This window comes from Gorilla gorilla, chromosome 7 (assembly GCF_029281585.2).
Source record: "Gorilla gorilla gorilla isolate KB3781 chromosome 7, NHGRI_mGorGor1-v2.1_pri, whole genome shotgun sequence".
In the NCBI taxonomy this organism is placed as follows: domain Eukaryota; kingdom Metazoa; phylum Chordata; class Mammalia; order Primates; family Hominidae; genus Gorilla; species Gorilla gorilla.
In genome coordinates, this window is record NC_073231.2 from 57,349,355 (window position 1) to 57,376,681 (window position 27,327).

At 39.0% G+C, this 27,327-nt stretch overlaps 1 protein-coding gene across 2 annotated transcripts; it reads left to right on the forward strand.

Moving 5' to 3' along the window:
* On the forward strand, positions 1–26,604 carry GGH (gamma-glutamyl hydrolase). 2 transcript variants are annotated; one of them, XM_019032867.4, is made up of 9 exons: positions 1–3,123; positions 6,012–6,126; positions 11,501–11,551; positions 14,455–14,539; positions 15,429–15,567; positions 17,518–17,624; positions 17,707–17,797; positions 24,051–24,188; positions 26,230–26,604. In XM_019032867.4, the coding sequence occupies exons 1-9, from the start codon at positions 3,015–3,017 to the stop codon at positions 26,349–26,351; spliced, it is 957 nt and encodes a 318-aa protein (XP_018888412.4). In that variant the 5' UTR covers positions 1–3,014; the 3' UTR covers positions 26,352–26,604. The 2 variants fall into 2 exon arrangements, with proteins under 2 accessions (XP_018888412.4, XP_055205304.2); XM_055349329.2 differs by lacking the exons at positions 24,051–24,188; positions 26,230–26,604 and adding an exon at positions 17,965–18,370.
* Positions 26,605–27,327: the final 723 nt, after the last annotated feature.

Sequence of the window (27,327 nt, forward strand, 5' to 3'; positions counted from 1 at the left end):
CAGCAGCATTTTTATATAATAATAACAAATAAAAATGAAATTAACAAAACCATCCCCTTTAAAATAGTAACAAAAAATTAAATACTTAGGTGTAAATTTAATGAGCAGGTAAAAGGCCTGTACACTGAAAACTATAAAACACATAAAAATACAAGTAAATAAGAAAATACAAGCAAATGGAAAGATATCTCATGTTCATGGATTGGAAGAATTAAAATTGGGGACATGTCTATATGACTGACCTATGGCAATCTACAGATTCATTGTAATCTCTACAAAAATTCCAGTGTCACTTTTTTCACATAAATGTAAAAAAATCCTTAAATTTGTATGAAACCACAAAAGACCCCACATACCTAAAACAATCTTGAGAAAAAAAATCAAAGTTGAAGCCATCATACTCTGATTTCAAGACATATTATAATTATAGTAATTTAATCAAACTAGCATGGTACTGGCATAAAATTACAGGCATTGACCAATGCACCAGGATAGAAGGCCCAAAAATAAACCAATACATATACTGTCAATTGATTTTTGACAAAGGTGCCAAGAACACACAATGGGGAAAGGGCATCTTCTTCAATAAACAGTGTTGGGAAATCTGGAAATTAGACCCTTATCTCTCACCATGAACAAAAATCAACTAAAGTGAATTAAGCAGTTAAATATGAGACCTGAAACTGTAAAATTACTAGAAGAAAACACATGGGAAAAACTTTATGACATTGGTCATTTACATTTAATATTTCACTATTACAAAAAGATGCTCCAAAGAGCATACTTACACACATTTTTTTGTTCACATGAGCACGCATTAATCTAGGTACACACTTACATCCAGAAAGTACTGCGTTACAGAACATTAGATCTTCACCTTTACCAGATATTGCTTAATTTTTCTCAAAAATAGTTATAATAATTACAATTCCACCAGAAATGCAGAGAACTGTCATTTTACTACATCCTTGACTTATTATGAAAGGCTTACATTTTTGCCAATTTACGGAAACCTGCTTCCAAAGATGGAGGAAGCTGGGAGACCAAAGAGGCTGACCAATCGAATTTCTCAGAAAGAAATACTTAGTAGAGACAAACAAAAGCGACCCCTGCACTTGCCCTCCAGAAAGTATGCTTTATTTAGCAAGCTTCTAGGGTAAAGACAAGTGCAACTAGTTAGCTCTTAGACTATTGTGATCACTGAGGACGTTAGATAAGCATCTTTATGAGGGGTTATATATGTTATGAGCATTGTTTAAAGACCTTTGCTGCAGAACACCTCGGTATGCTGTGGGTCAAACATCAGTCCCCAAGATAGTTTTGCTTCAAGATGGTGTCACTCTTGCCAGGAAACAGGCTGTTTTTCTACACAGTCTAATGGATGTGACATATTATCTTAACTTGCATTTTTCTGATGACTACAGAAAGTTTGGTTTGCTTTTCACATTCTTTTTCCATTTTTCTATTGTGTCATTGTTCTTATTATTTCTTCGCATATTTTAGAAATACTTTATATTTTATAACTATATTTTCCAAGTTTGTGCTTTAACTTTAATTTTCTTATATAGTCAATTTTTAATTAACATTTTTATTTTTAATGTTTTATGAAACTCTTCCAACAGCCAAAGTTATGAACATATATTTATATATTTTCTTATCAAAGTGTAATATTTTGCTTTCATATTTACATATGCACTTCACCTCAAGTTTATTTTTGTGTGTAACGCCGGGTAAAAAATTTTTCCTATGTGGATAGTCAATTATTCTGGCACCACAAGTTCATATTTACAAGGCTACTTGTCTATTTAATCATGCTCAAAACCAGCTCCGCCCTTTCATGTCTTTCATCACATCCTTTGTTGCTTACCTCTCACCACACCCTTCTACAGAAGCGTTATTTTCTTGTTAAACCAGACTATTCACTGCATTTACTCTTCTTGCAACATGCTAAAATTGTTCCTGCTGTCTCTACGAGTCACGCTTTCTGCCTTTTTTCCTTACTGAATTTAAACCTCTTGTGAAAAAGACTGTCCAATTTATGTTTTCACCCTTAATACTGAGCATTGATGTAGTAGGTTTTCAAATATTCTTGTTTTATTCTGAATTTAAGTTGGCCCTTATAGATGGGAACTTTCACTGAGTACAAGCTATATATCCATGTATTTAGGAACAATCACAACAGTTTTAATGAATAGGGACCAGTCATCTTTTCTGCCCCGGTGGATAGGCTTAGTGGTGGTCGGTGGGTGGCGCTGACCGCGGTTGATCAGAGGAAGCTGACGCCGTTTGCAGGCGTGGCCTGGGCGTGCCCGCTTCAAAGAAGACGCCCGGAGTTGGCCCAGTTCTGACCCTAGTGATGCGCCTGTGCATGTGTTCCTATCGCCGTCCCATCTTCTTCACTTCCTACAGATGCCGCGACCCCCCAAATAGCAAGTGTGGACATTCACATTCAGAGGCACAGGCTGTCCGTACAGCGAACGTTGTCACCATTCCCGGAGATAGGGCCCCGACCTTCAAGGGGGCGGTGCGGTTGCCGCGCAGTTCTCAGGCGCCTTCTAGAATCCCCTGCCAGCCTCCCCGCTGCCTGGTTACCAAACTCGGCCGGGGACACCCAACCTCCCCTCTCGAGGACCTGGGTTGGCCAGCCCAGGTTTGTACCGGTGACTGAAGGCCACATCGACGTAACAGTTGAAAGGGAAAGACGCGGAGACCACCCGGTACCCGTCTCAGGCGTTTCCAGAGTCTCCGCTTAGGCGGCCCGTGGGGGTCGGGGTCGCGGTCGCGGACCGGGGACAGAGCAATGGGGCGGGCGCGCAGCGCCGGCTGCACTCCCAGAGCCGCCCACCGCCGCCCCACGGCCGCCTAGCGCGTGCCGGGACTGCATTTCCCATAGGCCCACGCTGCGGAGCACCGCCCACCCAAGCCCCACGCGAGTGCGCTGCGGCGAGGTGTCCCTGCCGCAGCCCCCGCCCGCCCGCAGAGCTTTTGAAAGGCGGCGGGAGGCGGCGAGCGCCATGGCCAGCCCGGGCCGCCTGCTGTGCGTGTTGGGCCTGCTACTCTGCGGGGCGGCGAGCCTCGAGCTGTCTAGACCCCACGGCGACACCGCCAAGAAGCCCATCATCGGTAAGGAGGCTGTGCGGGGCCGCAGCAGACGGGGAGGGGCTGGGTGTTGGCGCTGGGCTCCTCCCGCCGCCGCGCTCCAGCTGGCGCGTCCCGCCGGGAAAAACCCCCAGATGTGCTTCGCTTTAGGTGCAAGGAGGAACCCGGGGTGGGCACCATTTAGGTCGTACTGAAATGTACCTGGTTCAGGTACCTCGTTCATTCCTTTAGACTCATATGACTCTTAACGGTGGGAGGGAGGAGGGTGCACCTGAAGAATCCTGCGGATTTTCTTTTTTTGTACACAGCTAGGAATTTCTACTAAAATAAAACATTTCTTTTTCGCACATAGTTGGGAAGTTTTACTCATTTACATCTACAAATTCTGTACATGCATTACATTCATCAAAATGTATTGATGGCGTATTTAAAATACCAGTGCATTGTAATATAAAATCAAGAAATTAAGGTATAACTTGGATTTTGTCATGTTCAGTAGCAGAGGACAACAGTGGCTAATATCCTAATGTGGGTTCTATTTGGTGTTAAAATGCAGCCCACAATTTTTCGTTTCCAACATATTTGTGTTTTAAAGAGGTAGTAAAATCAGTCTGTGTTACCAAAACACACATTTGAGACAGGCCCAAGGAAAGCTACCTAGGAGAAATCATCCTGGGGTTAAAATTTGCCCAAAGAAATTTGTGTGTGGACATTAAGATTAGTTTTATTTTGGCTGTAGGATTATGCCTTTCATACTATTTTTTTCTATGAATATTATCACTGTATTCTGTAACTAAACAGAAAGTAGATGAATGTTTTTTCATATAGGTAGTGTCCCAGTTTTCAAATGGGTTGCTTACTAATATTTGGAACTTATTTCATAGCTGTTTAACTTGGTGATTTGATTCTCCACGAACTAACTCAAGCTGTAATTAATGTAACAGGTTGCATATTGTGTGTCCAGAGAAGAGAAAAAAAAGCAGAGGGGATTCTTCCCCTTTCCTAGAATCAGGGGTAGCCCTGCGTCAAATATTTAAAAAAGGGACTTTGCTTTTGGTCACTGAGATCAGCACAACACCGTTAACTGAGTACCGACTATGTACACAATCTTGCTCTGGGAAGTGCAAAGGATTGAAAGATGACAAGCCACAAAAGTTGTGAGATGGCCTTAAATTATTGGTGGAATTTTGGTCATATTTTGAGGGACAGGGAGAACAGCTTGAGCTCTTTTCCCAGGGATGGGAGAAGTGAGTATGCATGGGCCCAGGGGAAGGGGAGATGCTGGTGGAACTCACTCTGATGTACTTCTCTTTCTGGTACCCTTGTGCTCCCATGATGCCCCATGTCTCCTTTGTGGTACCTCACCCCATGTACCCTGTACCACTCCATTTCCTATGACACTCCTAGTTCTTCGTTCCCTAGCCAAACTTTGTTATTCCTTAGTGAAGATGATCTTACCTACCAGTAAGGAGAAAAAGTTTTACTGAACAAATTTTGGCGTTTGACATGTTAATCTGAATACCTAATGAATGCCAATTGTAAGAAGCTGGGAATACAAAAGTGAGTAATACAGACAACAGCTTTTCCTATCAGGTGGCCTACAGAGACACTGAAAGTGTTCCAAATGCTGAAGTGCTGAATAGGAGTAGGCACAGGTACTCACCCGACAGACGTGTTTTGATGTATACTGGTTGCTATACTCTGCTGGGGCTGGGTTTCACTGGTAAAAGGAGGCCAGAGAGATGGGTGGGGCAGAGCATACGGGTCTTACAGAGTTTATTAAAGTTTAGGGACCCACTGAGGTAGTTAAACAAAGTGGTGACACCTGCTTGCTGATCTGTCGCTACCTGATGTCCTTTCCTATTGCTTTCTGCTTTCACTCACCTGGCTCTAATAATATGGATTCCTTGCAATGTGACAGGCACAAGTCTGACTCCTGGCCTTTGCACTTGCTATTCCTTTGTCCTGGATTGCTCTTTTCCCAGATATATGAATGTGGTTTACTCTGTCACCTCTCTGAAGTCCTGGCTCAAATGTCATGTTTTACCTTCTCAGGGAGGACTTGCCTGGCCACTGTGTTGAAGAGACTGTCCTTTCCTACATAGATGGGCTCTCCTTCCCCACCTTCTTTCTCTCCTTAGTGCTTACGACCAGCCATCACTCTATATATTATGCCTTTTTGTCTTGTTTATTGTTTGTCCTCTTTCCCCTCCCTGCTACACCCTCGAATTAATGCACACAGGGCAGGGGTTTTTGTTTGGTTCACTCATAGTCATGTGTCCCCAGCAGCTAGTTTGTTGCCTGGCATGAGGTATGATTCAACAGTACATATTGAATGACTGTAGGAATAGGAATGGTGATATGATCCGATTTGCTTCTACATGGGGAGCTGCTTGGAGCTTGGGGGGTTTCTTAAGAAAAGATATAACAAGACCTTCTAAGAGTCTATTATGATAGTGTGGTGGGGAGAGGGTAGATATTGATAGCTTGGGCTAAGGTAATGTTGGAGAGGTGTGGATGGAAGATGTTTTCACTCCTTTACTTCGTTGTCAAGGAATCAGTGTGTCTGTGAGTATGTGTGGGAAAGGAGTGACAGCCTTGTAAATTTAAGGATCTATATTCTTTAGATGGATTCTAGGTCTACAGTTGTGTGAAGGCTGCAAGTGCTATTGTAAGCCTTCTTTGGGGGCTTATTTGGCCTCCCTGATGAGGTGAGAGATAGATCTACTTGAAAGTAAGATCAGCCTCCCCTGCTGCTTTCCCACAGGCTATGGGTGGACTTGGAGGAGAGACTTCCTATTTAATTCTGTGGATTGAAATAATAAAATATGATATTTTTGCTGTGATATATTTCAGTTTCTGAGCAAGAAGAAAAGGAATTTGCTTGAAACTAAACTTTTTTTTGTTATTAGGAATATTAATGCAAAAATGCCGTAATAAAGTCATGAAAAACTATGGAAGATACTATATTGCTGCATCCTATGTAAAGTACTTGGAGTCTGCAGGTGCAAGAGTTGTACCAGTAAGGTATGATTCAGTGTTTTTTTTTTTTTTTTTACTGTGTATAAAAAATTGCTGCGTACGGGTGCGGTGCCTCATGCCTGTAATCCTAGCACTTTGGGAGGCCAAGGCGGGTGGACTACTGAGGTCAGGAGTTCGAGACCAGCCAGGCCAACCTGGTGAAGCCCTGTCTCTACTAAAAATACAAAAATTATCTGGGTGCAGTAGTGCCCTCCTGTAATCCCAGCTACTGGGGAGGCTGAGGCAGGAGAATCGCTTGAACCAGGGAGGTGGAGGTTGCAGTGAGTTGAGATCGCACCACTGCACTCCAGTTTGGGCAACAGATCGAGACTCCGTCTCAAAATAATAATTACTGCCTAATATCTCTAAAATTCGTGCTTTCTCTCTTATGATTACATTGTTTAAATGCAGTAACATTGCACCTGATTTTTGACACAAACATGTTGCTTAGAGTCTCTCATTGAATTGTTTAATGTGGGAAGCTGTGTGTTACCTGTAACGTCATTAGAGGTACCGTATGTCATATGCATTAACATCAAGAATGAAATGATAGTTTCCTTTATCCCAGAAAAGGTGATCCTCACAGACACTATGAAGGTAATGGAGTAAAATAATCTAAAGTGGTTGGGGGTCGGGGTGAGGGATAAAAAATTACATAGTGGGTACAGTGTACATTGCTCGGGTGGCTGGTTCATTGAAATCTCAGACTTCATCACTATACAGTTCATGCATGTAACCAAAAACCATTTTTACCCCAAAGGCTATTGAAATAAAAAAAAAAATTTAATGAATCTACAATTTAACCAGCTTTATTCTATAATATTAGGATAAGAGAACACTTAGGGAATGAGGGAGGTTTTTAGAAGATGACTTTTAAAATACCTTCACACTCTACTTTAAAAGTTTGTAAATTACCAATGCATTAGGGTTGCTTCAGTGTGGATTCTAGGTATTGCAGTTTTAAAGGCACTACATTATTTTTGTGATAAAATGTTCCTATAAGAATAAAATGATTCATTTCATTTTCATTTAGAACTGAATTCTTCCCATATTTTTCATTTGGAAGGAGCTAACAACCAGAATCTTATAAGTATTTATAATAGCTTGTCAGCTAAAATTAATGTATTTTAGCATCTTTGAGCACCCTCATCTAATCCATTTTGAGTGATTTCACACATAAAACACTATTTATTCTGTACAGCCTGTTTTTGCAAACAATTCCTCATCAAAAATTCTAACAAAAGTACTGTTCAAATATAATACTACTAATAAAATGCAAATATTACAATTTAGAGAATTGTACCACAAAATGGCTTTAGGTTTAGATTTATAAGAATTGTCTTCTTGTATGATCTTTTACATTTAAATTAACTGTTTCTACACCAAGATTGCCATTTGCTTTTGATATTAGTCTTTAATATTTTAGTAGCATATCTAATTTTTCAAATGAAATTTTATTTGAAGCCCATATAACGCCAGAGTTTTAGAGCTGAGGAAGAGGCTCCAGAGAGTCTTCAGAACAGTGTTTCAAAGTTTTCATCAGGGAAACTTTTTAATGCAAGCTGTTCTTCTGGGATGTTAGTGCTGACCGTGTGGATGGGAGATAGGAGAGACAAAAGGCAGAGCAGCCATAAAAGAGAATGAAATCATATCCTTTGCTGCAATGTGGATGCAGCTGGAGGCCCAAGTGAATTAATGCAGAAACAGAAAACCAAATACCACATATTCTCACTTATAAGTGGGAGCTAAACATTGAGTACACATGGACCCAAAAATGGCAGCAATAGATAACTGGCGGCTACTAGAGGAGGAGGGCGATAAGGGCTGAAAAACTACCTATTGGATACTGTGCTCACTACCTGGGTAACAGGATCATTTGTACCCCAAACCTCAGCATCACACAATATACCCATGTAACAAATCTGCACATGTACCCTCTGAATCTAAAATAAAAGTTAAAATTATACAAAATAAATGAAGTAAAATCATAACTGAAAGAGGAGACATTACAACTAATGCTACAGAAATAAAAAGGTTCATAAAAGACTACTTACAAGAAACTATATGCCTACAACATGTGTAACCTAGAAGAAATGAATAAATTGTTGGAAACACACAGTCTACCAAGACTGAATCATAAAGAAATAGGTAACAAACCTGTCACTGGTGGAGAGATTGAAATGGTAATCAATAGCCTCTCAACACAGAAAAGCCCAAGACCAGCTGGCTTCACTGGTGAATTCTACCAAACATCTAAAGCAGAATTGATACCAGTCCTTCTCAAACTCATCCAAAAAATTGAAGACAGTACAATTCCAAGAATGAACCCCAGTGTAAACTAGGTCTTGGGCAATTATGATGTGTCAGTGTATTTTTATCAGCTGTTAGAGTGTACCACCCAAGATGTTAATGGAGGAAGCTATACATGTTTTGGGGCAGGGGTTATAAAGGAAATACTTAACCTTCTCTTAATTTTGCTGTGAACCTGAAATTACTCTAAAAAATAAAGTCTTTAAAAAAATAAAACAAAATGCCTAAAGGCAGGTAGACCAGTTTAGAGGTAGTTGCAGTAGGCTAGGTGTGAAGTGTTGAGGGCTTGGCTTACACTGGTGGTGTGGGAATGATAGGTAAGTGTTGTTTAAAAAAATCACCAGTACATGATGACTAATAAAAGGGCACAGGGAGGAAGAAATATATAAGGATGATGGAAGTTTTGAAATCATGGGAGTTTTGAAAGTGGATGACTTTGCAGAATATTGGTATTTATGAGAGATGCTGAGAACACGACTGTCAGCATACAGGTTTATTTCCAAATTGGGTTCTCAGAGTTCATTTAAGGTATATTGGAATCATGTGATCCTGTAGAAACAGTATAATACATATGGGCTGAGTTCACAGACTAGCCTGTGAAGGATTACCTGATGCAAAATAAGACTGGATCATGATGATGTTAGGTTCATTTCTGAATTTTGGATGCTGGGAGTCAACTTCTGTGGTTTAGAAGTGAAAAGGAAGAGATGGGAGACCTGGGAAGCATTCTGAAATAGATCCAGAAATGTGTCTTTGGTTTCCTTCTGCCTTCTTTCTGCGCCTTCTGTCTCAGGCGCTTGGTGCTCTCAGGTTGTCATAAATGCCCAATGTGGGACTAGTGGAAAACAGAATGTCCTGCTTCCTCAGAGGTAGCATACAGGAGCCCATGGACTGCTGCTTTTGGTTTAAAAACGTGTTTTGTTCACACAGCGTTTTAAAACACGAATCAGGCTGGGCGCGGTGGCTAACGTCTATTATCCCAGCACTTTGGGAGGCCGAGGTGGGAAGATCGCTTAAGTTCATGAGTTTGAGACTGGCTTGGGCAACATGGAAAAACCCCTATCTATAAAAAATTTTTAAAAAATCAGCCGGGAGTGGTGGCGTGCACCTATGGGCCCAGCTACTCAGGAGGCTGAGGTGGGAGGATCACTTGAGCCCAGGAGGTGGAGGTTACAGTGAGCTGAGATGGCGCTACTGCACTCCAGCCTGGGTGACAGAGCCAGACCTTTCTCAAAAAAACCCCAAAGACCACAAATCAGACTTTATAAGAGTCTGAATTTTTGGTTCTTTTGAAGACAGTTATCTAGATTGAGTTTTAAATGGGGCAAACACTCCCCATTGGCAACAATGCCTTACCATCCTTTTCATGCTGCTAAAGCTGTGTGTCATTTGCCATCATCACCAGGCTTAAGCCATTTCGTTACAGTTAAGGAGAGAATAAACTGTTTCTCATACCTTGTTGAAAGGGACTTTTGTTTCAAAAAATGTCTGACAACATGCAACTAACAGCTGTATTCTCTGCCAGGGCCCCTAGGCACCAGAGTTGTGACATGGCACACTCCTTCCCCTGTGACAATTAGGTCTCTTAATAGTGATAAATGGGGACCAAAACTATAGTCATGGACAGTGTGGGAGCCATTTATTTAGAATTAATGAAATGGCTGAAACTAGCTTGCACCGCTAGCTGGCAGGAATCCTTGGAGTACAGCTGTGTGATCTAAATCCATTTTGGTCCCTGATGGCGGTGGTTGCCCATTTTGGTTTAAATATCCATGGGGAGAATTCTGGGTCTTGACTGGTTGGTTCCTTTTTGTTGCCACAATCTGGGGAGATTAGACTGGCAGAATACTGGGTACATGTATATTGATATTTCACCTCCCTATCACTTCCCAAGGCAGGGCTACCTGTCAGTATTTTCTCCACTTAAGACCATGGTAAGCACCATTCTGGTATCACCCATTGCTTTGTGGCTCTCTGCCAGGAAGAGATTACTATGAACTTGTGAAAGACCTGGACTTGCAAAGCTTGTTTGGACTTAGAGTAGATCCCAGAGTTGTTTGCTGGCAAAACACAGCCTGTGTTCTGGATATCACAGGTGTCTAGTTAATAATGGGTGTGAGGGACTTTACCTCCCCCTAAAACTTCTTTGAGGGCAGAAATGGACTAGTTGACATCTAATCATAAGTCTACTTCTTTTAGGGCAGGTTGAGAGGACAGGTACCATTTATTCTCTCACAGAAACAGAAGGCTGCTAAATGTGGGAGAGTTCTTGCAAGGATTTCACTAACTTGGTGCTCTCTTCCCTTATTGTTGCATTTTATTGAACTTTTGGGAGAGCAGATATCTGTGACTTAGTAAATGTTGTCACCATATGTCACAGATTAATCCCATCTTTTTTTTCTGGAGAAAGGGAATAAAGTCACCAATAACATGGCGATTGTTAGGAGGCCCTTAAGGGGTGTTTGATCAAGGGTCTTTCAGAGTAATTACCTGGGCAGTTAGGCTGTTCTACAGTCATCTCTCTGTAGTCCTCAGTTCAGACTAGATGTGAACCGTCCTGACTTTGAAATGCAGAGTAGTCTCTAGACTGTTGCAACTAGTTTGTTGGGGTGGGATCAGGCAGCGACTTGGCATTTATTTATGTATTTTTTAATCTGCCAGAGCTGCCTGTAGTTAAATAGGCATGATAAATAAAGTTATTTAAAGGAGTCTTTACATAAAACTACTGAATATTCTTGCATTTCTTTTTGTAGTTCTTGGTTAGTAGAGAAATTACTGGTGGCCAAATCTCACGGTCTTTACTGTTTTTGCATACTAACACATACTTCACAATGTTAAATTACATTAGATCACAGAAAAACATATTTACTTGTCTGATTAGCAAAACAAGGATAGAATGATGTGGCTTTCAAGTGGTTTGCAAAAATGCCTCTAGAAAAGTGGAGAGGTAATATTGTCTAGTAATTAAAAATTCGTTTTTATTTGGCTTTTTAAAAGTAAATGTGGAGACTTCATTTAGAGGTTTACTTCTAAGTTTCACAAATGTAACAATAACTTTTATTGTTTTCAGGCTGGATCTTACAGAGAAAGACTATGAAATACTTTTCAAATCTATTAATGGGTAAGTTGGCAGCATTGGTTTCATACGGTATATGAGTGGTCTACATATGTCTGCTTTTGTAAAAGAAATCATATAAATATTATACATGTTTCTATGTAACTGTCTTAGAGTGGTATAGTATTAGTGTTCTGAGTTCTTTTATAGGATTTATTTTCTTGGGAGATGCAAAAGTCCTTCAAAAGAGGAAGAGGCAGTTTAGGAAATGTATAATTGTTACATAGTAGACACACATAATTTTTTTAAATGTGTGACTTAATCTTTGTTCTTTTAATGCTTGTCTTAAATGTTTTGAAGCTACCTTGAATGGCATGGCATACTGCTTGCATATGGGGTTTATAAGTCCAAAGTCTGAGGATGTTGATTTTTTTTTTTTTCAGGTAAATTGGAAAAAAATGTTCACCATTACTCTTAGTTTTAGGAAAGAAGGCTAATTACAGCAATCAAAAACATTTAATTACCATGTTGGCAGAGATCAGCAAATTTGCTTATACTCTATGGGGCCTGTGAGGAAACAAGTGTGCTCATACTTTATTAGAGGGAATGTAAATCAGGTAGTCTTTTTGGGGGTAATATTGCAATACCTATTGAAATTAGAAACACGTATACCCTTTGACCTGGGAACTTGAGGAGGTATGTTATTTTATAAATATATTCCCACCTTGCATGAAGACTTAGACTCAAATCTATGCATTGTATTAGTAGTATTGTCTGAAAGTCACCCAGTAGTCCATCAGGTGAGAATTGGTTAAATAAAACAGACTATGTACATTTAATAGAATACTATGCAGGAATTTAAAAATGAGGCTATCTGTAGATGCTGACTTGGATCACCATTGTCCTATGAACAATGTGATAGTGTTATGTGAAAAAGGCAAGGCACGTGATGGTGTGTATAGCATACACCCCGTTTGCTTTTTGTTAAAGGTAGGGGTGAAGAGATATGCATATTTCTACCAAATCAACACAGCAGATTTTAATGGCAGTCGTTTCTGATTGGGAATAGGGTGGAAGTATTTTACTGTAAAATGTTTTTTAAAAGAGCTTTATTATTTTTACTTCTAAAACCATGTTAATTTATTGTTTCTTTTAAAAAGCTATGTTTAGAAAATTATTTGCCTTCAGTTCAGTTTGGTTCAGTAAATATTTACCATAAAATCAGTTCAATTTAGTAAAACATTTACAATGCCCAGTATGTGCTGTGTGCAAGGTACTTTGGCATGGACAAAGATCATTAAGTCTAGGCTAGAATATAATAGTAGAACCTCAAAAATAGACCTTTTGAAACACTTCATTTTCTTCCCACCCTCTCCCCAGTTGCATTCCTGTTTGGAGAGGAATCTGAATCAAGTAGCTGTGTAGACAGGAATACATACTTTGGGGAGCTAGCCTGTCCAGATGCTCAGTATGTCTTCATGCAAACCAGCAAAAGGAGTCCATTTTCTATCTTCCTCACTCGTTTTCTGCATTGCCACTAATTGTTGCTCCTGTAGGCCCCTTTTCTCTCTCATGTAGTCACTGAAAGCTGCACTCCAAAGTGGGTTAAATTAGGGGCCTTATTTATATCTCTGAGTGTCACCAGAAAATGAGCCGTATTCTAATGTGACTTCAAAAGCACCTTTATTGAGTCACTGTTATGCAGTGGACCCCATAGTATTTTGCAGGGGAATGCAGAGATGAAAAGACAGAGCCATGCTTTAAGGAGTTTGTTATATAGGAGGGACAGTCAGGTTTTGCTGCATGAAAGGAGTTTGGGGTTAGACATATCGTATTTGGTCATAGGCAGCTTTTTAAATACTAAGTTAATGTTTGTAAGCTGGAGACCTGGGATGCAAAACATAAAAATTAAAAAAAAATACTGAGTTAATGGAAAGAGAGAATGCTAATGAGTCTTCACTAAGCCACTTTTAATTGTTGGATTTTCTGCTTGGATTTGTGGTAGATATTCTCCCACACAGATGCTTATATGTTTTCTACCAGACTGTGATCTTCCTAACAGCAAAAGCCACTCACGTTTGTCTCTCCAGGCAAGTCGAGTCTAGCTCATGGAAGAAACAGAATATATTTCTTGAATAACAACAATCACACAAGTGATATTTCACATATCTCAAGCTCGTATTTAAATATTTTCAAAATTTTAATATGATTAATACCATTTTTCTTACCTCTTTTGAATATCCTTGGTTCTTTCAAGACCTTGCTATAAATTTTAAATTTAAAGTTTAATTTTAAAAGTTGGTACAAAAACATGGTAAAATATTTTTCTATATTTCACCTTTATAAGTGTGTAAAATAATATCAAATATTTTTGACTGCCTTCTTTTCCTAGACTTTTTCTAGAATCGTGATTATGTTTCTTGAGAAAAATGTTCTAATACTGTGCGTATTTCTGAAGAGACTCGGGGTGATAAGAATTAAATTCTTGTAGAAATTTAATTCTAGCTTAAATATATTTTTATGACCAGCTTGTTCTTTATAGTTAAATTATTTGTGAGCTAAAACCTACCCATAATTATGGACCTGCAATTGATTTGGCATCACAGATCACCTTCATTTAAACCTGGCTATACCTGGAATTTTGTCTGTCTTTGATGTCTAGCTCTGTGTACTCTTGCCCCTCCCCTACTTATTTACTTTTAATTTTCCCACACTTTATTTCATTAAATAAATTTTTTGAAGAAGTTTTTGGAAAATATGCACTAAAGTGTTGTTAACTGCTGTAGTTTCTGAATGGGATTGTAAATATTTTATATTTTCTTTTTTCTTTACTTTTCTAATTTTCTTCAAGGATCTTATTGCATATGTAGTAAGAAAAATTGTTTTAAAATAAAAAGATTGTTTTCTGTGTGTGTATGGGTCGGGGGTGGCAAAATACACCCTGTTTGATTTATGTAACGTTGTTTCAGAATCCTTTTCCCTGGAGGAAGTGTTGACCTCAGACACTCAGATTATGCTAAAGTGGCCAAAATATTTTATAACTTGTCCATACAGGTAAATATCAGTTATTGCTTATTATTCCAGATGGGTTTTTGTAAGTTTTTGTTCGAGTGGTTCATTTTTTAAGCAGATGGTAATGCTCCCTTCAAAATTACCCTTAGCCTCATCATACCTTTAATTTTGAGGTGCCTGTTCTTGGCTGCTCCTGCCTATTTTCCATGTGCTTCATCTAATCCTGGGCTTCCAGAGACCCTTCAGAGCCCTGCTGACTGCCCCTCTCTTGATGCTTGTTAATGTGAACCATGTCCTCATGTAGTGTAGACATTCTGATGTCTGTCTCTGTCCTCTTATTTTATTTTTTTATGGGCATTGTTTCTATGTTATTAATTCTCACCTCTTCTTGAAATCTGTTCTTCTTCCCAACTCATTCAATCCTATTTGAACTTTCTTCACAGTTACCATAGACTCCATGTCAAGCAGAGCTTCTGAGCCTCTGACTTCTCCTTTGTAATGTTCACAGTGGGACTGCCTTTGTACCACAGCTCAAACCTTTACTGTTTCTCTCCTCAACTATTAACAGTGATTTTTAAATTAATCTTGCTGGTCCTAGAATCTTACCAATCCCCCTTAAACATTTCCCTAAATAACTGTTTTTAGCCTTTGAAATACTTGTTTCAAACTTTTAATAGCCAAGGTCAGTAATCTGTAGGCTTTTATAGTCTTTGGGTCAAGATATACAGTGTGTCCACAGCTTATGTTTTCCAGCCTGTGTGGGAGCTTGGTCTGAAGAGAGATTAAGTGATAGCCTACTTATGGATCCTGGAGAATTCTTCAGAAATCCATGTGTAACTCAGGTGCCTATTTGGTTATGACAAAAGATATGGCTAATTTTTATTTTGAAAAGTTTGAATAAACTTAGTTTTCTCTTTTTCCACTTGCAAAGAGTTTTGATGATGGAGACTATTTTCCTGTGTGGGGCACATGCCTTGGATTTGAAGAGCTTTCACTGCTGATTAGTGGAGAGTGCTTATTAACTGCCACAGATACTGTTGACGTGGCAATGCCGCTGAACTTCACTGGAGGTAAGAGTACTCTTCAACCCTTTGAAAAATATTTGCTGGGCAGGATTAGTAAGTAGCAAATGTGAAAGTAAAAGTGCTTATTTTTATTTTCTTTTTAGCCTTTTCCCTGAAGGAAAAAATGCTTATAACATTAGCATTTAAATTATTTACACAGGTTGAAGATGTGAATGACCATCCTTGTACTCATTTATGAGGATGACTTAAGGAATTGTGAATTTTAATAACTCATTGCTTCTAGTGATATCAGGACTGTGTGTGATGAAGAACTCTGAAATGGGATCTGGTTTTGACTCCTAGCTTTCTCACTTTTACCTTGAGGAACCATTTTACCTCTCTGAGGTTCAGTGCCTGCATTTGCAAAAAAGGTCTAATAACTCTTAGGGGTTTTTTTTGTGAAAATTAAATAAGATTTTTTTTTTCTTTTTAAGACAGAGTCTCTCTCTGTCACTCAGTCTGGAGCTCAGTGATGCAATCTCAGCTCACTGCAACCTCTACCTCCAGGGTTCAAGGGATTCTCCTGCCTCAGCCCCCTGAGTAGCTGGGACTACAGGCACCCTACCACACCTGGCTGAATTTTGTATTTTTAGTAGGGACAAGGTTTCACCATATTGGCCAGGCTGGTCTCAAACTCCTGACCTCAGGTGATCCACCCACCTTGGCCTTCCAAAGTGCTGGGATTAGATGATCTACCGGGAAGCGCTATATTTACTCAGCACCCAGGAACTCCAGTGAGTTTTGGTGTCTAGAGTTTTTACTGGAACGTTATTATGAAATAATCGATTGAATCTCTGCCTGTGTGATTGAACTCAATCTCCAGCCCCTCTTTCATACTTGGAGATTGATTGGGCTGGCTCGAAGTTTCGACTTTCTAATCATGAAGTTAGTTTTTCTGATGATTAGTCTTCATCCTGAAATAATTGAGGGACCCACCTTGAATTACCACATTAGCATAACAAAAATACTTACATCATTCCGGGAATTCCAAGGGTTTTAGAAGCTTCCTGTCAGGAACCCAGGACAAAGACCAGATAGATTCTTAATGATATCACTCTGTATAAATAGATAATGATTATTGTAGGTTACTTGATCTCCGAATGCTTAGAATTGAAGCCACCAGCTATTTCTGTTCTCATAGGGATTTTGCAAGGAAGGTAGCAGTCATACTTAAAACTTGTAGAAAGCTTTATGCTTTTGAAAGCTCTTTCTTCCATTGTCTCACTTAATAATTGCAAAAACCTGGTGGGAAGTACATGTATTAGGTCAGAGTACTTTGGTTGTGTGTTGCCAGAACTCGGTTTATACAGAAAAGGAATGTTTCAAGGTGCTGTGGTTTTCATGGAAGTCTCTAGCAAGAATAAGGGGCCTGGTTTGAAACAGCTGGCACTATTGCCTTGAAAACGTCAGTTTCTTTTTTTCAAAATCTGTTTGTTGGTGTTTGAGTCTGTGCAGAACCTTCAGGGTTGACCACTAAGATATATTGCTTTTTGATCTGTTTACTGAGTCAAAATTTCTTGGCTTGGTTCATGTTCTTTTCTACATTGTTTGTATTTTTATTTGTTTGTCCCAGATACCTCTGAAAATATGTTGAAAGTTTTGGGTACTTTCCTGGGCAAATACATACACCCATGGAAAGTTTTTCAGAATAGTCTGTGGAAATCTAGTTAAGATTCCCTGCCTGTTCTTTAGCTTGCCAATACTCATATCAGAAGAATTTTACTTATTCATGTTAAAATTCTAGAAGATTACTTATAGCTGGAGCATATTTGAGTTTATGTTAAACACATTTTGTGACTTGATTGGAATACTTCTATGGAAATGATGTGTTTTGCTTATCATTTGGTCATCTTGATTATGTCTTCATAATGGCTTCTCTTTGGGTGCAGTAAGTGACTTCAGTGGATTTTATTTTTTTGTGTTTAAATTATTTCTCTTGTACTTAAATTATTTCAGGTCAATTGCACAGCAGAATGTTCCAGAATTTTCCTACTGAGTTGTTGCTGTCATTAGCAGTAGAACCTCTGACTGCCAATTTCCATAAGTGGAGCCTCTCCGTGAAGGTATCACACTAATTACACAATGAAATTAATATGTTTAGAATAACTGCAGAAGTAATCATTTTGTTTTATTTTCGTATTCTAGAATTTTACAATGAGTGAAAAGTTAAAGAAGTTTTTCAATGTCTTAACTACAAATACAGATGGCAAGATTGAGTTTATTTCAACAATGGAAGGTATATCACTATAACATGTATACTCTTTTTCACTTATTTTATATTTTTAAATTTTGATTTTATATGTCTCATCAATAAAATCATATTACTTTGGGGCTTGAAGAGGGGTGTTAGGGCATTTTGGGAGACAGGAGACATGTTTTGTCCATGTTTCAAACTAATTGCAGTTTTCCTGGGTATTTTCCTGAATGGGGTGGTGAAGAAGAAAAGTAAAAGAATAAAGGGGGCGAGGATGAAGAAAGAAATGAAGAAAGTGACTTCTGTTTCTAGCAATATTGCAGATTAAATACCTTGACAGACTTTCCTCCAGCCAACAACAAAATAAATGTGGGTGATAGAGAAAAACATAGTAAATATGTTGATGAATTGGCAAGGAAATAAAGATACTCAGGTCCAAAATTTTAAGAGTTGAGTGGAATATTTAAACCAGTGTTATTATGGAATCAGGAGAACTTGAGACAAAGTCAGGACTCTCTATACGAATAGTATCTCATGGAGCTGGATGGCTATACCAGCAATGTAAGGGTGAACTCAAAATACACCTAAAATCCCCCCTACAGAATGGCAAGGAGAATTGCCCATCCTGAGCTTTGGGGCTAAGGGAGTGGGGTGGGGGACAGTGAATAAAGTCTTGAGTGTTTATAATGATGGGCTGTTCTCCTAGTGTGGCCAGCATTATACTAACCGGGAAGTTGGACAAATCTTAAGTAAGTAACTTTGTTCAAGGTTGCCTCAGACTGGTAATGCCCTCACGTGTGAGGCTGAAGCAAATGTAAATAGTTTTTCTGAGAGGACCAGACATTCATCCCAGGCTTCAAGGAATTTCAATATATGAAGTTTGAAGGAAAATGAGTGCTTCACAGCCAAAATACTACTAATGCACAAGCAAGCACTGTGAATGAGAACTTGCAGAGATAACAGATGTGGAAGCAGACCTGCACAAATGTTAGATATTAGCATTATGAGATAAAGTATAATATATTTTAAGTTTTAAAGAAAGAAGAATGCTTGAAAATATAGGCATGAAACAATCAGATTTGAAAACAACCAAATTCAGCTATTAGAAATTATAATTGAGGCCAGGTGTGGTGGCTCATGCCTGTAATCCCAGCACTTTGGGAGGCCGGGGTGGATCACCTGAGGTCAGAAGTTCAAGACCAGCCTGGCCAACATGGTGAAACCCCGTCTCTACTGAAAATACAAAAAAAGAAAAAAAAAAGCGCTGGGCATGGTGGCACGTGCCTGTAGTCCCAGCTACTTGGAGTTGCAGTGAGTCGAGATTGTGCCACTGCACTCCAGCCTGGACGACAGAGTAAGACTCTGTTTCAAAAAAAAAAGAAGAAATTATAATTGAAATAAAACCCTCAGTAGACATGTTAATCAGAAGGTTAGACACAGTTGAGGAGAAATTAATGAACTAGAATAGAAGATAGATGTGAAGGAAACATTCAGAATCCAACGTAGCCAGACATGTAAATGTAAATGCCAAATGTGTCAGAAGAAAGGTTGGAATCTGGAGGGTAAAGTGATTTCTAACTTACCTAACCAGAACTCTAGAAGGAGTGGGAAAAAGTAGGACAGAGACAGACTCTTTTTTCCATATTAAAAAAAAAAATTTTCAGGTGGATAAAAGACCTAAGGAGAAAGGCACACTACAATAAGGTTTTAGAAAAAATGAAGGAGAATGTCTTTATGATCTTGTTTGAGGGAAGGAGTTTTGAAGACAAAATATAAACAAACCATAAAGGAAAAGATTGATGAATTCAATCAAATGAAGAAGTTGTGTTCATAAAAAAAAAATTACACAGAGAAGGAAAAAGGGAGGTATTTGTAATGCATATAACTGACAAAGGATATGTGTCTAGCTTATATAAAGTAAAGCTGTGATTTAAGAAGAAAAGATAGCTGATTAAAAATGGATATGAGGTCTGGGCATGGTGGCTCATGCCTGTAGTCCCAGCACTTTCAGAGACCGAGGCAGGCAGATTGCTTGAGGTCAGGAGTTTGAGACCAGCCTGGCCAACATGGCGAAACCCCGTCTCTACTAAAAATATAAAAATTAGCCAGGCGTGGTGGCGCACGCCTGTAATCCCAGCTACTTGGGAGGCTGAGGCAGGAGAATTGCTTGAACCTAGTGGGCGGAGGTTTCCGTGAGCTGAGATTGCACCACTGCACTCCAGCCCGGGTGACAGAGCGAGACTCTGCCTCAAAAAAAAAAAAAAAAAAAAAAGGATATGAGATTTGAATGGATACCATCCAAAAAAACTTGATTGTCCTGTCCACTTATGGCTTGGTGAGATAAGTTGCTCCGTGTAATTTCTGATCAGGGAATGCAAATGGAAACCAAAGTAAAAAACCATTTATACCCATCAGATTGGCGAAATTAAGAAGCCTGCTGATAAATAGTGTTACCCAGGAGGTTGCACAGCGGGTGCTGTCATGCACTTACGATTGGAAAACATTTTGGCATTTCTTAGTAAAATCAAACATTTTCCAGTTTTGTTACCTGGCAGTTTTATTCATTGGTTAAAAAATATCTTAATGAAATAATTTCATGTAGATAGAAATGTACGTGACATTATGTTCATACCAGCAAAAAAATGGAAAACAACTCAAAAGTCCAGTAGTGCAAAGGATAAGTAATACTATACAGCTATTAAAATCAGTGAACACACCTGCATGTACCACTGAATGAATCATGAAGACAGTTTTGAGTTAAAGAAGCAAGTCACAAGGGAATACGTGCTGTATGTTTTCATTTATATGATGATTAAAATTTGGCAAAAAAGAAACAATGTTCGGTGGTAAATCTAAGGAAAGGTTGGGGTGATGAATAATTATGAGAGTCCTTCTCACTGGGCTGAAGGGGTGGGAGGGACAGTGGAAGGGCTTGGAAGTATTAATCATGTTTCGTCCTCCCAATCCGATGTACCTCGCTACATCAGCATTAACCACCTGCCACCTGGATTGCTGCAGCAGCAGCCTCTTAAGGCTTCCACAAACCCATCTTCCAGCCACCCACTCATGGTCTGCTGAAGTGCCAGTCTGACAGTATTGCCTGAACGAAACTCCTCAGTGGCTCCTCTGCATTGGAGGATGAAGTCTAGATTTATGAGCTTATTTCCTCATGCCCTCTCCCTGCCTTCACCTCTAGCTTGTACCCTGCACGACCTGTTTGCTACACACAGTCCTTCCACAGAGCCATGCTTCTTGCCTCTGCACTGCTTCTCATGTGCTTTCCTCTTCTCTGAAAAGCTCCCCCTTTCCCCTATTCGTTTCTCCTGATGAACTCTTAGCCATCTCGAAAAACCCAGGCCACTTGTCATCCCTAGAGGCCTTTTCTACCATTATTCCTCTTCTCCACAACCTTGGTGCTTTGTGCTATGTGGGAACGTTTCTTAATGCATGTATTTGCTCTTGTTCTGTCATCCCTCTAGATGAAAAGCTTGTTGAGATCAGGAACTGTATCTTACTCTCCTTTGTGTTTCTAGGGCTCATAGATGTTGAATGAATGCCTAATTATTTAAATGATAGAATATTGGATTGGAAGTTAGGAAATCAGGTTCCATGTTGGTTCTGCTTTTGACTATGCCATACCAGGCTCATTTGAAAATTTTCTCCCACCTCCAAAATAGGAACACTTGAGATGCTTTATTATTTGCATATTTTCTTTCCACTCTTGATACTTCTGTCTAAATCAGTGAGGCAGGGCATGATTCCTAGTTTTCAGGAAACTGCACTGGTCTTTTAGTAATGCAGTTTATTAAAGAAGAGTAAATCTCACTCGTTACTGAATGTCAGTGACTTCAAAAAGTTTGTGGGAAAAATGGAATTAAAATATAAAAATAAAAACTGTAAACTTTATTTCTCAAAATAAGCTCTATCAAGTTTAAGACACTTTTGCCCATGATGATACCAACCTTTTAGTTCATCCCTAAAGAACTGAGGGTCCTGTGAATTGAACCATGTCAAATGCGGTCTTTTACATTATTAACAGAAATGAGTGCCCTTTAAAGATTTTTTTAAGATTAGGAAACAAGAATAAGTCAGAAGGAGCCAAATCAGGACCATAAGGTCCTAATGGCTTCCCATCAAAATGCTCACTAAATAGCCCTCGGATGAAAGGAATGAGCAGGAACATTGTCATGCTGGAGAAGGACTCTGATGAAGCTTTCTTGGGCGATTTTCTGCTAAAGCTTTGGCTGACTTTCTGAAAACACATAAAAAGCAAACGTTACTGTTCTTTGGTTCTCCAGAAAATCAACAAGCAAAATGCCTTGGAGCATCAAAAAAACATTATGACCTGTGCCCTTGACCAGTTCACTTTGGCTTTGACTGGACCACTTCTATCTCTTGGTAGCCATTGCTTTGATTGTGTTCTCAGGTTCATACTGGTAAAGCCGTGTTTTATCTGCAGTGGCAGTTCTTCAAAGTAATGCTCTGGGATCTTGATCCCACCTGTTAAAAATGTCCATTGAAAGCTCTTCTCTTGTCTGCAGCTGATCTGTGTGCAATGGTTTTGGCACCGATCGAGTGGAAAGTTTGCTCAGCTTTAATTTTTCAGTCAGGATTGTGTAAGCTGACCCAACTGAGATGTCTGTGGTATTGGCTATTGGTTCTGCTGTTTATTTGCGATCTTCTTCAACTAAGACACGAACAAGATATGTATTTTCCTGGCAAATTGATGTGAATAGTCTGCCCTGAGGGCTTCAACATTGTTTCATTCCTTCTTGAAACAAGTTATCCATTTGTAAACTGCTGATTTCTTTGGGACATTATCCCCATAAATTTTTCGTAAAGCATCAGCGGTTTTACCATTCTTCCATCCAAGCTTCACCATAAATTTGCTATTTTTTCTGCCTTCAATTTTAGCAAAATTCATATTGCTGTTACAGGGGTTCTTTTAAAACTGATGTCTTATCCTTCTTAGTGCCTCATACTGGATCCTATTCATACAAGTTACTACAAGTTTATTTTGGTGCAAAAAAATGGTGAAATCCTTGCATAATTTTTTTCATAATACACATTTTCCATGAGCTTTTTGAAGACTTCTTATATATATGTATATTTTCCAATGCATGAAGCATTATTGAGGACAAAAATAGTCTTAAATCATAAAAAGGATTTATATCCAATATACTAGAAGGTCTGCCTTTCAATTAACTGTATGTAACAGTTAATTTCCTAGTCCCCCAGCCTGTGGGTCTCTTGCTGGTAGCTTCACAGGTAGTCCCAGAATAGAGGGGAAAAACGGCAGTGTCACACGGAAGTGGGGGAGGCAGGGAGCTGAGTGCCTGGAGCTGCATGAGGCAGGTGTTTCCTCTCGTGAATACCCACAAAACTGGGATAAAATGTTTCCCTTCTGTGGCCTGCTCTCTAGTCAGAAAGCTTACTGGGATGAGAACAGACAGTGCTCTTACCCCTAGATATCTCTTCTTTCATTAATTCACTTCATTTCTCCAAGTACTTTCTGATGGTGGTCATGGTTACAATTCCAAAGCAGAAAATAAGAGGGGAGATTTGTTTTTTTCAAATCAAAATGAGGAAAGGCACATCTGAAGAAGAGACAAATATGTACATTTTTCTGAAGGTAACTATTACACATATTCACTTTTTTTTGAATTGTGGAATTGTTCATGAGTATGTAAACATAGAGTAATATGAACCCTGGGTGTCTATCAGCTTTGACAATTGTCAACAGCTCTGTGTCCCTCCTTGTTTTATGTCTGCTTTTAAACTTCTAAAAAATATTTTAAAAGTTTATACCACAAAGTCATCAGTCATTCCATAGACTGACACAGTTTAGGCAGTTTAGGCAGGGTGTAAAAGGATACCAGAAGTGCTGCCATACTTCATTCTCATATGAATAAGTTATTATGGCAGGACAGGAAAGCATGCTACAAGACAGGGGAGAAAGAGACCCACTGCGGAAGAAACTTGTATCACCAATAAAATATGCATCTGACTTTTGGACAGGGATAGATTCCTCAGCTCAGCTTCTACTTTGCTATGAGTATCTCGAAAAGCAAATCGTCCTACAGATTGTAAAAGTTGCTAATCAGTGAAATACGTTACTGGGAATTTTCACATTGATTATGAATGGAAATTATTTTGTGTCTGAGAGAATATGTACAATTTAACCTTGTCTGATATTGTGAATTATAAAATGTTTTACATAAGACATAAACCAATTTCATTATAAGTAACATTTTAAACCATTCTTAGTACTTACTAATCTGTGTTCTTCTTACAGGATATAAGTATCCAGTATATGGTGTCCAGTGGCATCCAGAGAAAGCACCTTATGAGTGGAAGAATTTGGATGGCATTTCCCATGCACCCAATGCTGTGAAAACCGCATTTTATTTAGCAGAGTTTTTTGTTAATGAAGGTAATATGAGGGTACATAATTTTGTTATTCTGGGGTAGTTTTGAAGAAAATTGCCCTTATCTGAACTTTTGCCTACCCTTTTGCTCTATAAATGTTTTATAAGTTCTATAGGTTTAACTTCAAAGAATAATACAAATGTTAAATAATGTGAAAGCCCTAAGATCGAGATGTAAGGTATTCTAATAAAACCAGGACAGTTACTTCAATTATCATACATGCTTCAGTGGGCAGAATTCTTGAACAACAGTGTGAAGAATGTTGAGAGTTTTTTTTTTTCGGTTTCTTTTTCTTTGTTGTTTTGTTTTTTGACAGGATCTTGCTCTGTCGCCCAGGCTGAAATGCAGTGATGTGATCATAGCTTATTGCAGCCTCAAACTCCTGGGCTCAGGGGATCCTCCTGCCTCAGCATCCTGAGTAGCTGGGACTACAGGTGCAGACTACCACACCAAGCTCTTTCTTCTTGGATACTTTTAGTTTAGATTCTTCCCCATTACTCTCCATTTCTTAGAATAATGCTTTAATTCTAACAGTGTCTGAGAATTAGATGTTACTTTTCCAAGACAGTGATACAAATTGAATATATACCCACCAGTTTGTGATTTTAAGGCTACCTCTCTGTAGGCATTGGCATACTGGAGAAAGCAAATAAACTCTGCCTGCTTTTTGGTGATGAAAACACAGACATATTCATGCTGTGTTATGTTTGTGGGAAAAATCGAGAATTTGGTTGTAGATGCCTATTTCTTAGTTGAGCATTATAGGTACAGTAAGTCCTACGATTTAAGCAGAACTGTGTGTAGCAGGTCCTTGAACAACACTGTTTACTTTGAAGTCGTTTCATTATAACATTGATAGAAAAAAATTGGTTTTGTTATACATCGATGTGCTTAAAAGTAGTACAAGAACCTATCGATGACGTTAAGTGAAGACTAGCTGTGTAAGACAGAGGTACAAAAACAACTTGTAAAGGGTAGAGATCACTTTGGTGAGGTATAGCCATTTAAAGACTTCAGTGAACTTTGCTTTCATTCTATCTCCAAGCTTGCCCTAAGTTTTTATCAACTCTCCTGCCATTGCTGGGAAGTCAAGTACTTCCTACTGAGTTCACTCTGCTTTAGAATCATGCAGAGCTGAGTGGATGGTTTTATGACAAAAACTCCAAATTAAAAAAAAAAAGTAACCCATATACAGTATTAGTCCAAAGGAACATTTTCATGAGTGCGTGGAGTGAATGAGGGCAGCAGTGGCAGTGCCGCATTTGCTGCAGTAGTAGTCACGTGGCATTTGGTCTATGTGGTCTTTTATCTTCCAACATTCGTCTTTCTAAAAATGCCGTAAGAGCCTGTATTTACTTTGACTTTGGGAGCTTTAGGAGCTCTCACCTCCTCACATTCCAGCTTTCATCATGCCAAACTTCTCACTGTGCCTCCTGGTTTTTCATAATGCTGCCTTACCAGTGAAAATGTCTCACTTCTCTGTCTGCCTCAGCTTCACCAGTTTCTCCATCTTTTTTACTCTTGTAGCATCCAGTGATGATACACCATACACCATAAAAACATTTTTATCATATGATTCTGTGTGGTTATGAGGCTGAACTTTTTGAGTGTTAGGGACCTGTTCTGTTTATATTTCCATCCCCAGGCTGTGTATCAAGTCTTGTGTACACATAGCCACTTGGTAAGTATTTGAATGAGTTGCGGAGTGAGCATAGCATGGGATATGCTGCAGGGGGAATGCAGCACAGCTGCTGTGTCCATGGGCGACTGTGCCATAAATCGGGCACTGCTTTATTTGGGGAAATTTTGTCAAGCATTTGCCTCCCTCCCTTCCTCACTTCCTTCTTCTTTTTTTTTTGGAAAGTAAGTTTGTTAGAGAAGTAAAGAAAAAAAAGATGGCTGTTCTATAGGCAGAGCAGTCGCATTTCTCTTCTTGTTGATATTTTCCCACTTAATAATGCTGATTGCAGGAAGAAATATTATAAAATAGTCTCTTTAAGATTTTGTCATCTGATCTTTTTAAAAATTAACTTTTTTTCTTGCAGCTCGGAAAAACAACCATCATTTTAAATCTGAATCTGAAGAGGAGAAAGCATTGATTTATCAGTTCAGTCCAATTTATACTGGAAATATTTCTTCATTTCAGCAATGTTACATATTTGATTGAAAGTCTTCAATTTGTTAACAGAGCAAATTTGAATAATTCCATGATTAAACTGTTAGAATAACTTGCTACTCATGGCAAGATTAGGAAGTCACAGATTCTTTTCTATAATGTGCCTGGCTCTGATTCTTCATTCTGTATGTGACTATTTATATAACATTAGATAATTAAATAGTGAGACATAAATAGAGTGTTTTTCATGGAAAAGCCTTCTTATATCTGAAGATTGAAAAAAATAAATTTACTGAAATACAAATATTTTTTCTAATTGATTTGCTTGGGAAATAAATACCATCCCCTACCTGCCCACTCCATCCTCCTTGCTGAAAAAGAAAATAGTCTTTTAAAATCCTACCACTTGTTCATCTTGTTCATTGTGATGTCTCCGTCCTTTGGGTCTGAGGAGTATTTGTGTGTATGTGTGTGTGTGTGTAGAGATATGTGTGTGTATGTGTGTATCTACTTTTCTGCCCTGTGTTAACTTCACATTTAAAGCGTACACATCCTGAAAACAGAGTCTGTGTCTTGAACTTTTTATCTTTCACAATGTCCACAGTGTCTAGCCCAGCAGGCCCTCAGTAAGTAATTGTCACTAATTATAAGTTTTTTTCCCATGGAAAATAATTTAAAAGCTGTCATATATTTATTTTGGTACACTTTAATGCATTTTTCTTTCTTTTTTTTTTTTAAGATGGAGCATCTCTCTTGTTGCCCAGGCTGGAGTGCAATGCTGCAATCTCAGCCCACTGCAACCTCCGCTTCCTGGGTTCAAGCAATTCTCTTGCCTCAGCCTCCTGAGTAGCTGGGATTACAAGCATGCGCCATCACACCCAGCTAAATTTTGTATTTTTAGTAGAGATGGGGTTTTGCCATGTTGGCCAGGCTGGTCTCAAATTCCTGACCTCAGGTGATCTACCAGCCTCGGCCTCCCAAAGTGCTGGGATTACAGGCGTGAGCCACTGTGCCCAGCCAACATCAA

Excerpts from the sequence above, each read along its gene's own strand:
- GGH (XM_019032867.4), top strand. The coding sequence starts at position 3,015 with ATGGCCAGCCCGGGCCGCCTGCTGTGCGTGTTGGGCCTGCTACTCTGC. Across the intron at positions 6,127-11,500 it reads GCAAGAGTTGTACCAGTAAG|GCTGGATCTTACAGAGAAAG; the intron begins GTATGATTCAGT and ends TATTGTTTTCAG. Across the intron at positions 14,540-15,428 it reads TTTATAACTTGTCCATACAG|AGTTTTGATGATGGAGACTA; the intron begins GTAAATATCAGT and ends CCACTTGCAAAG.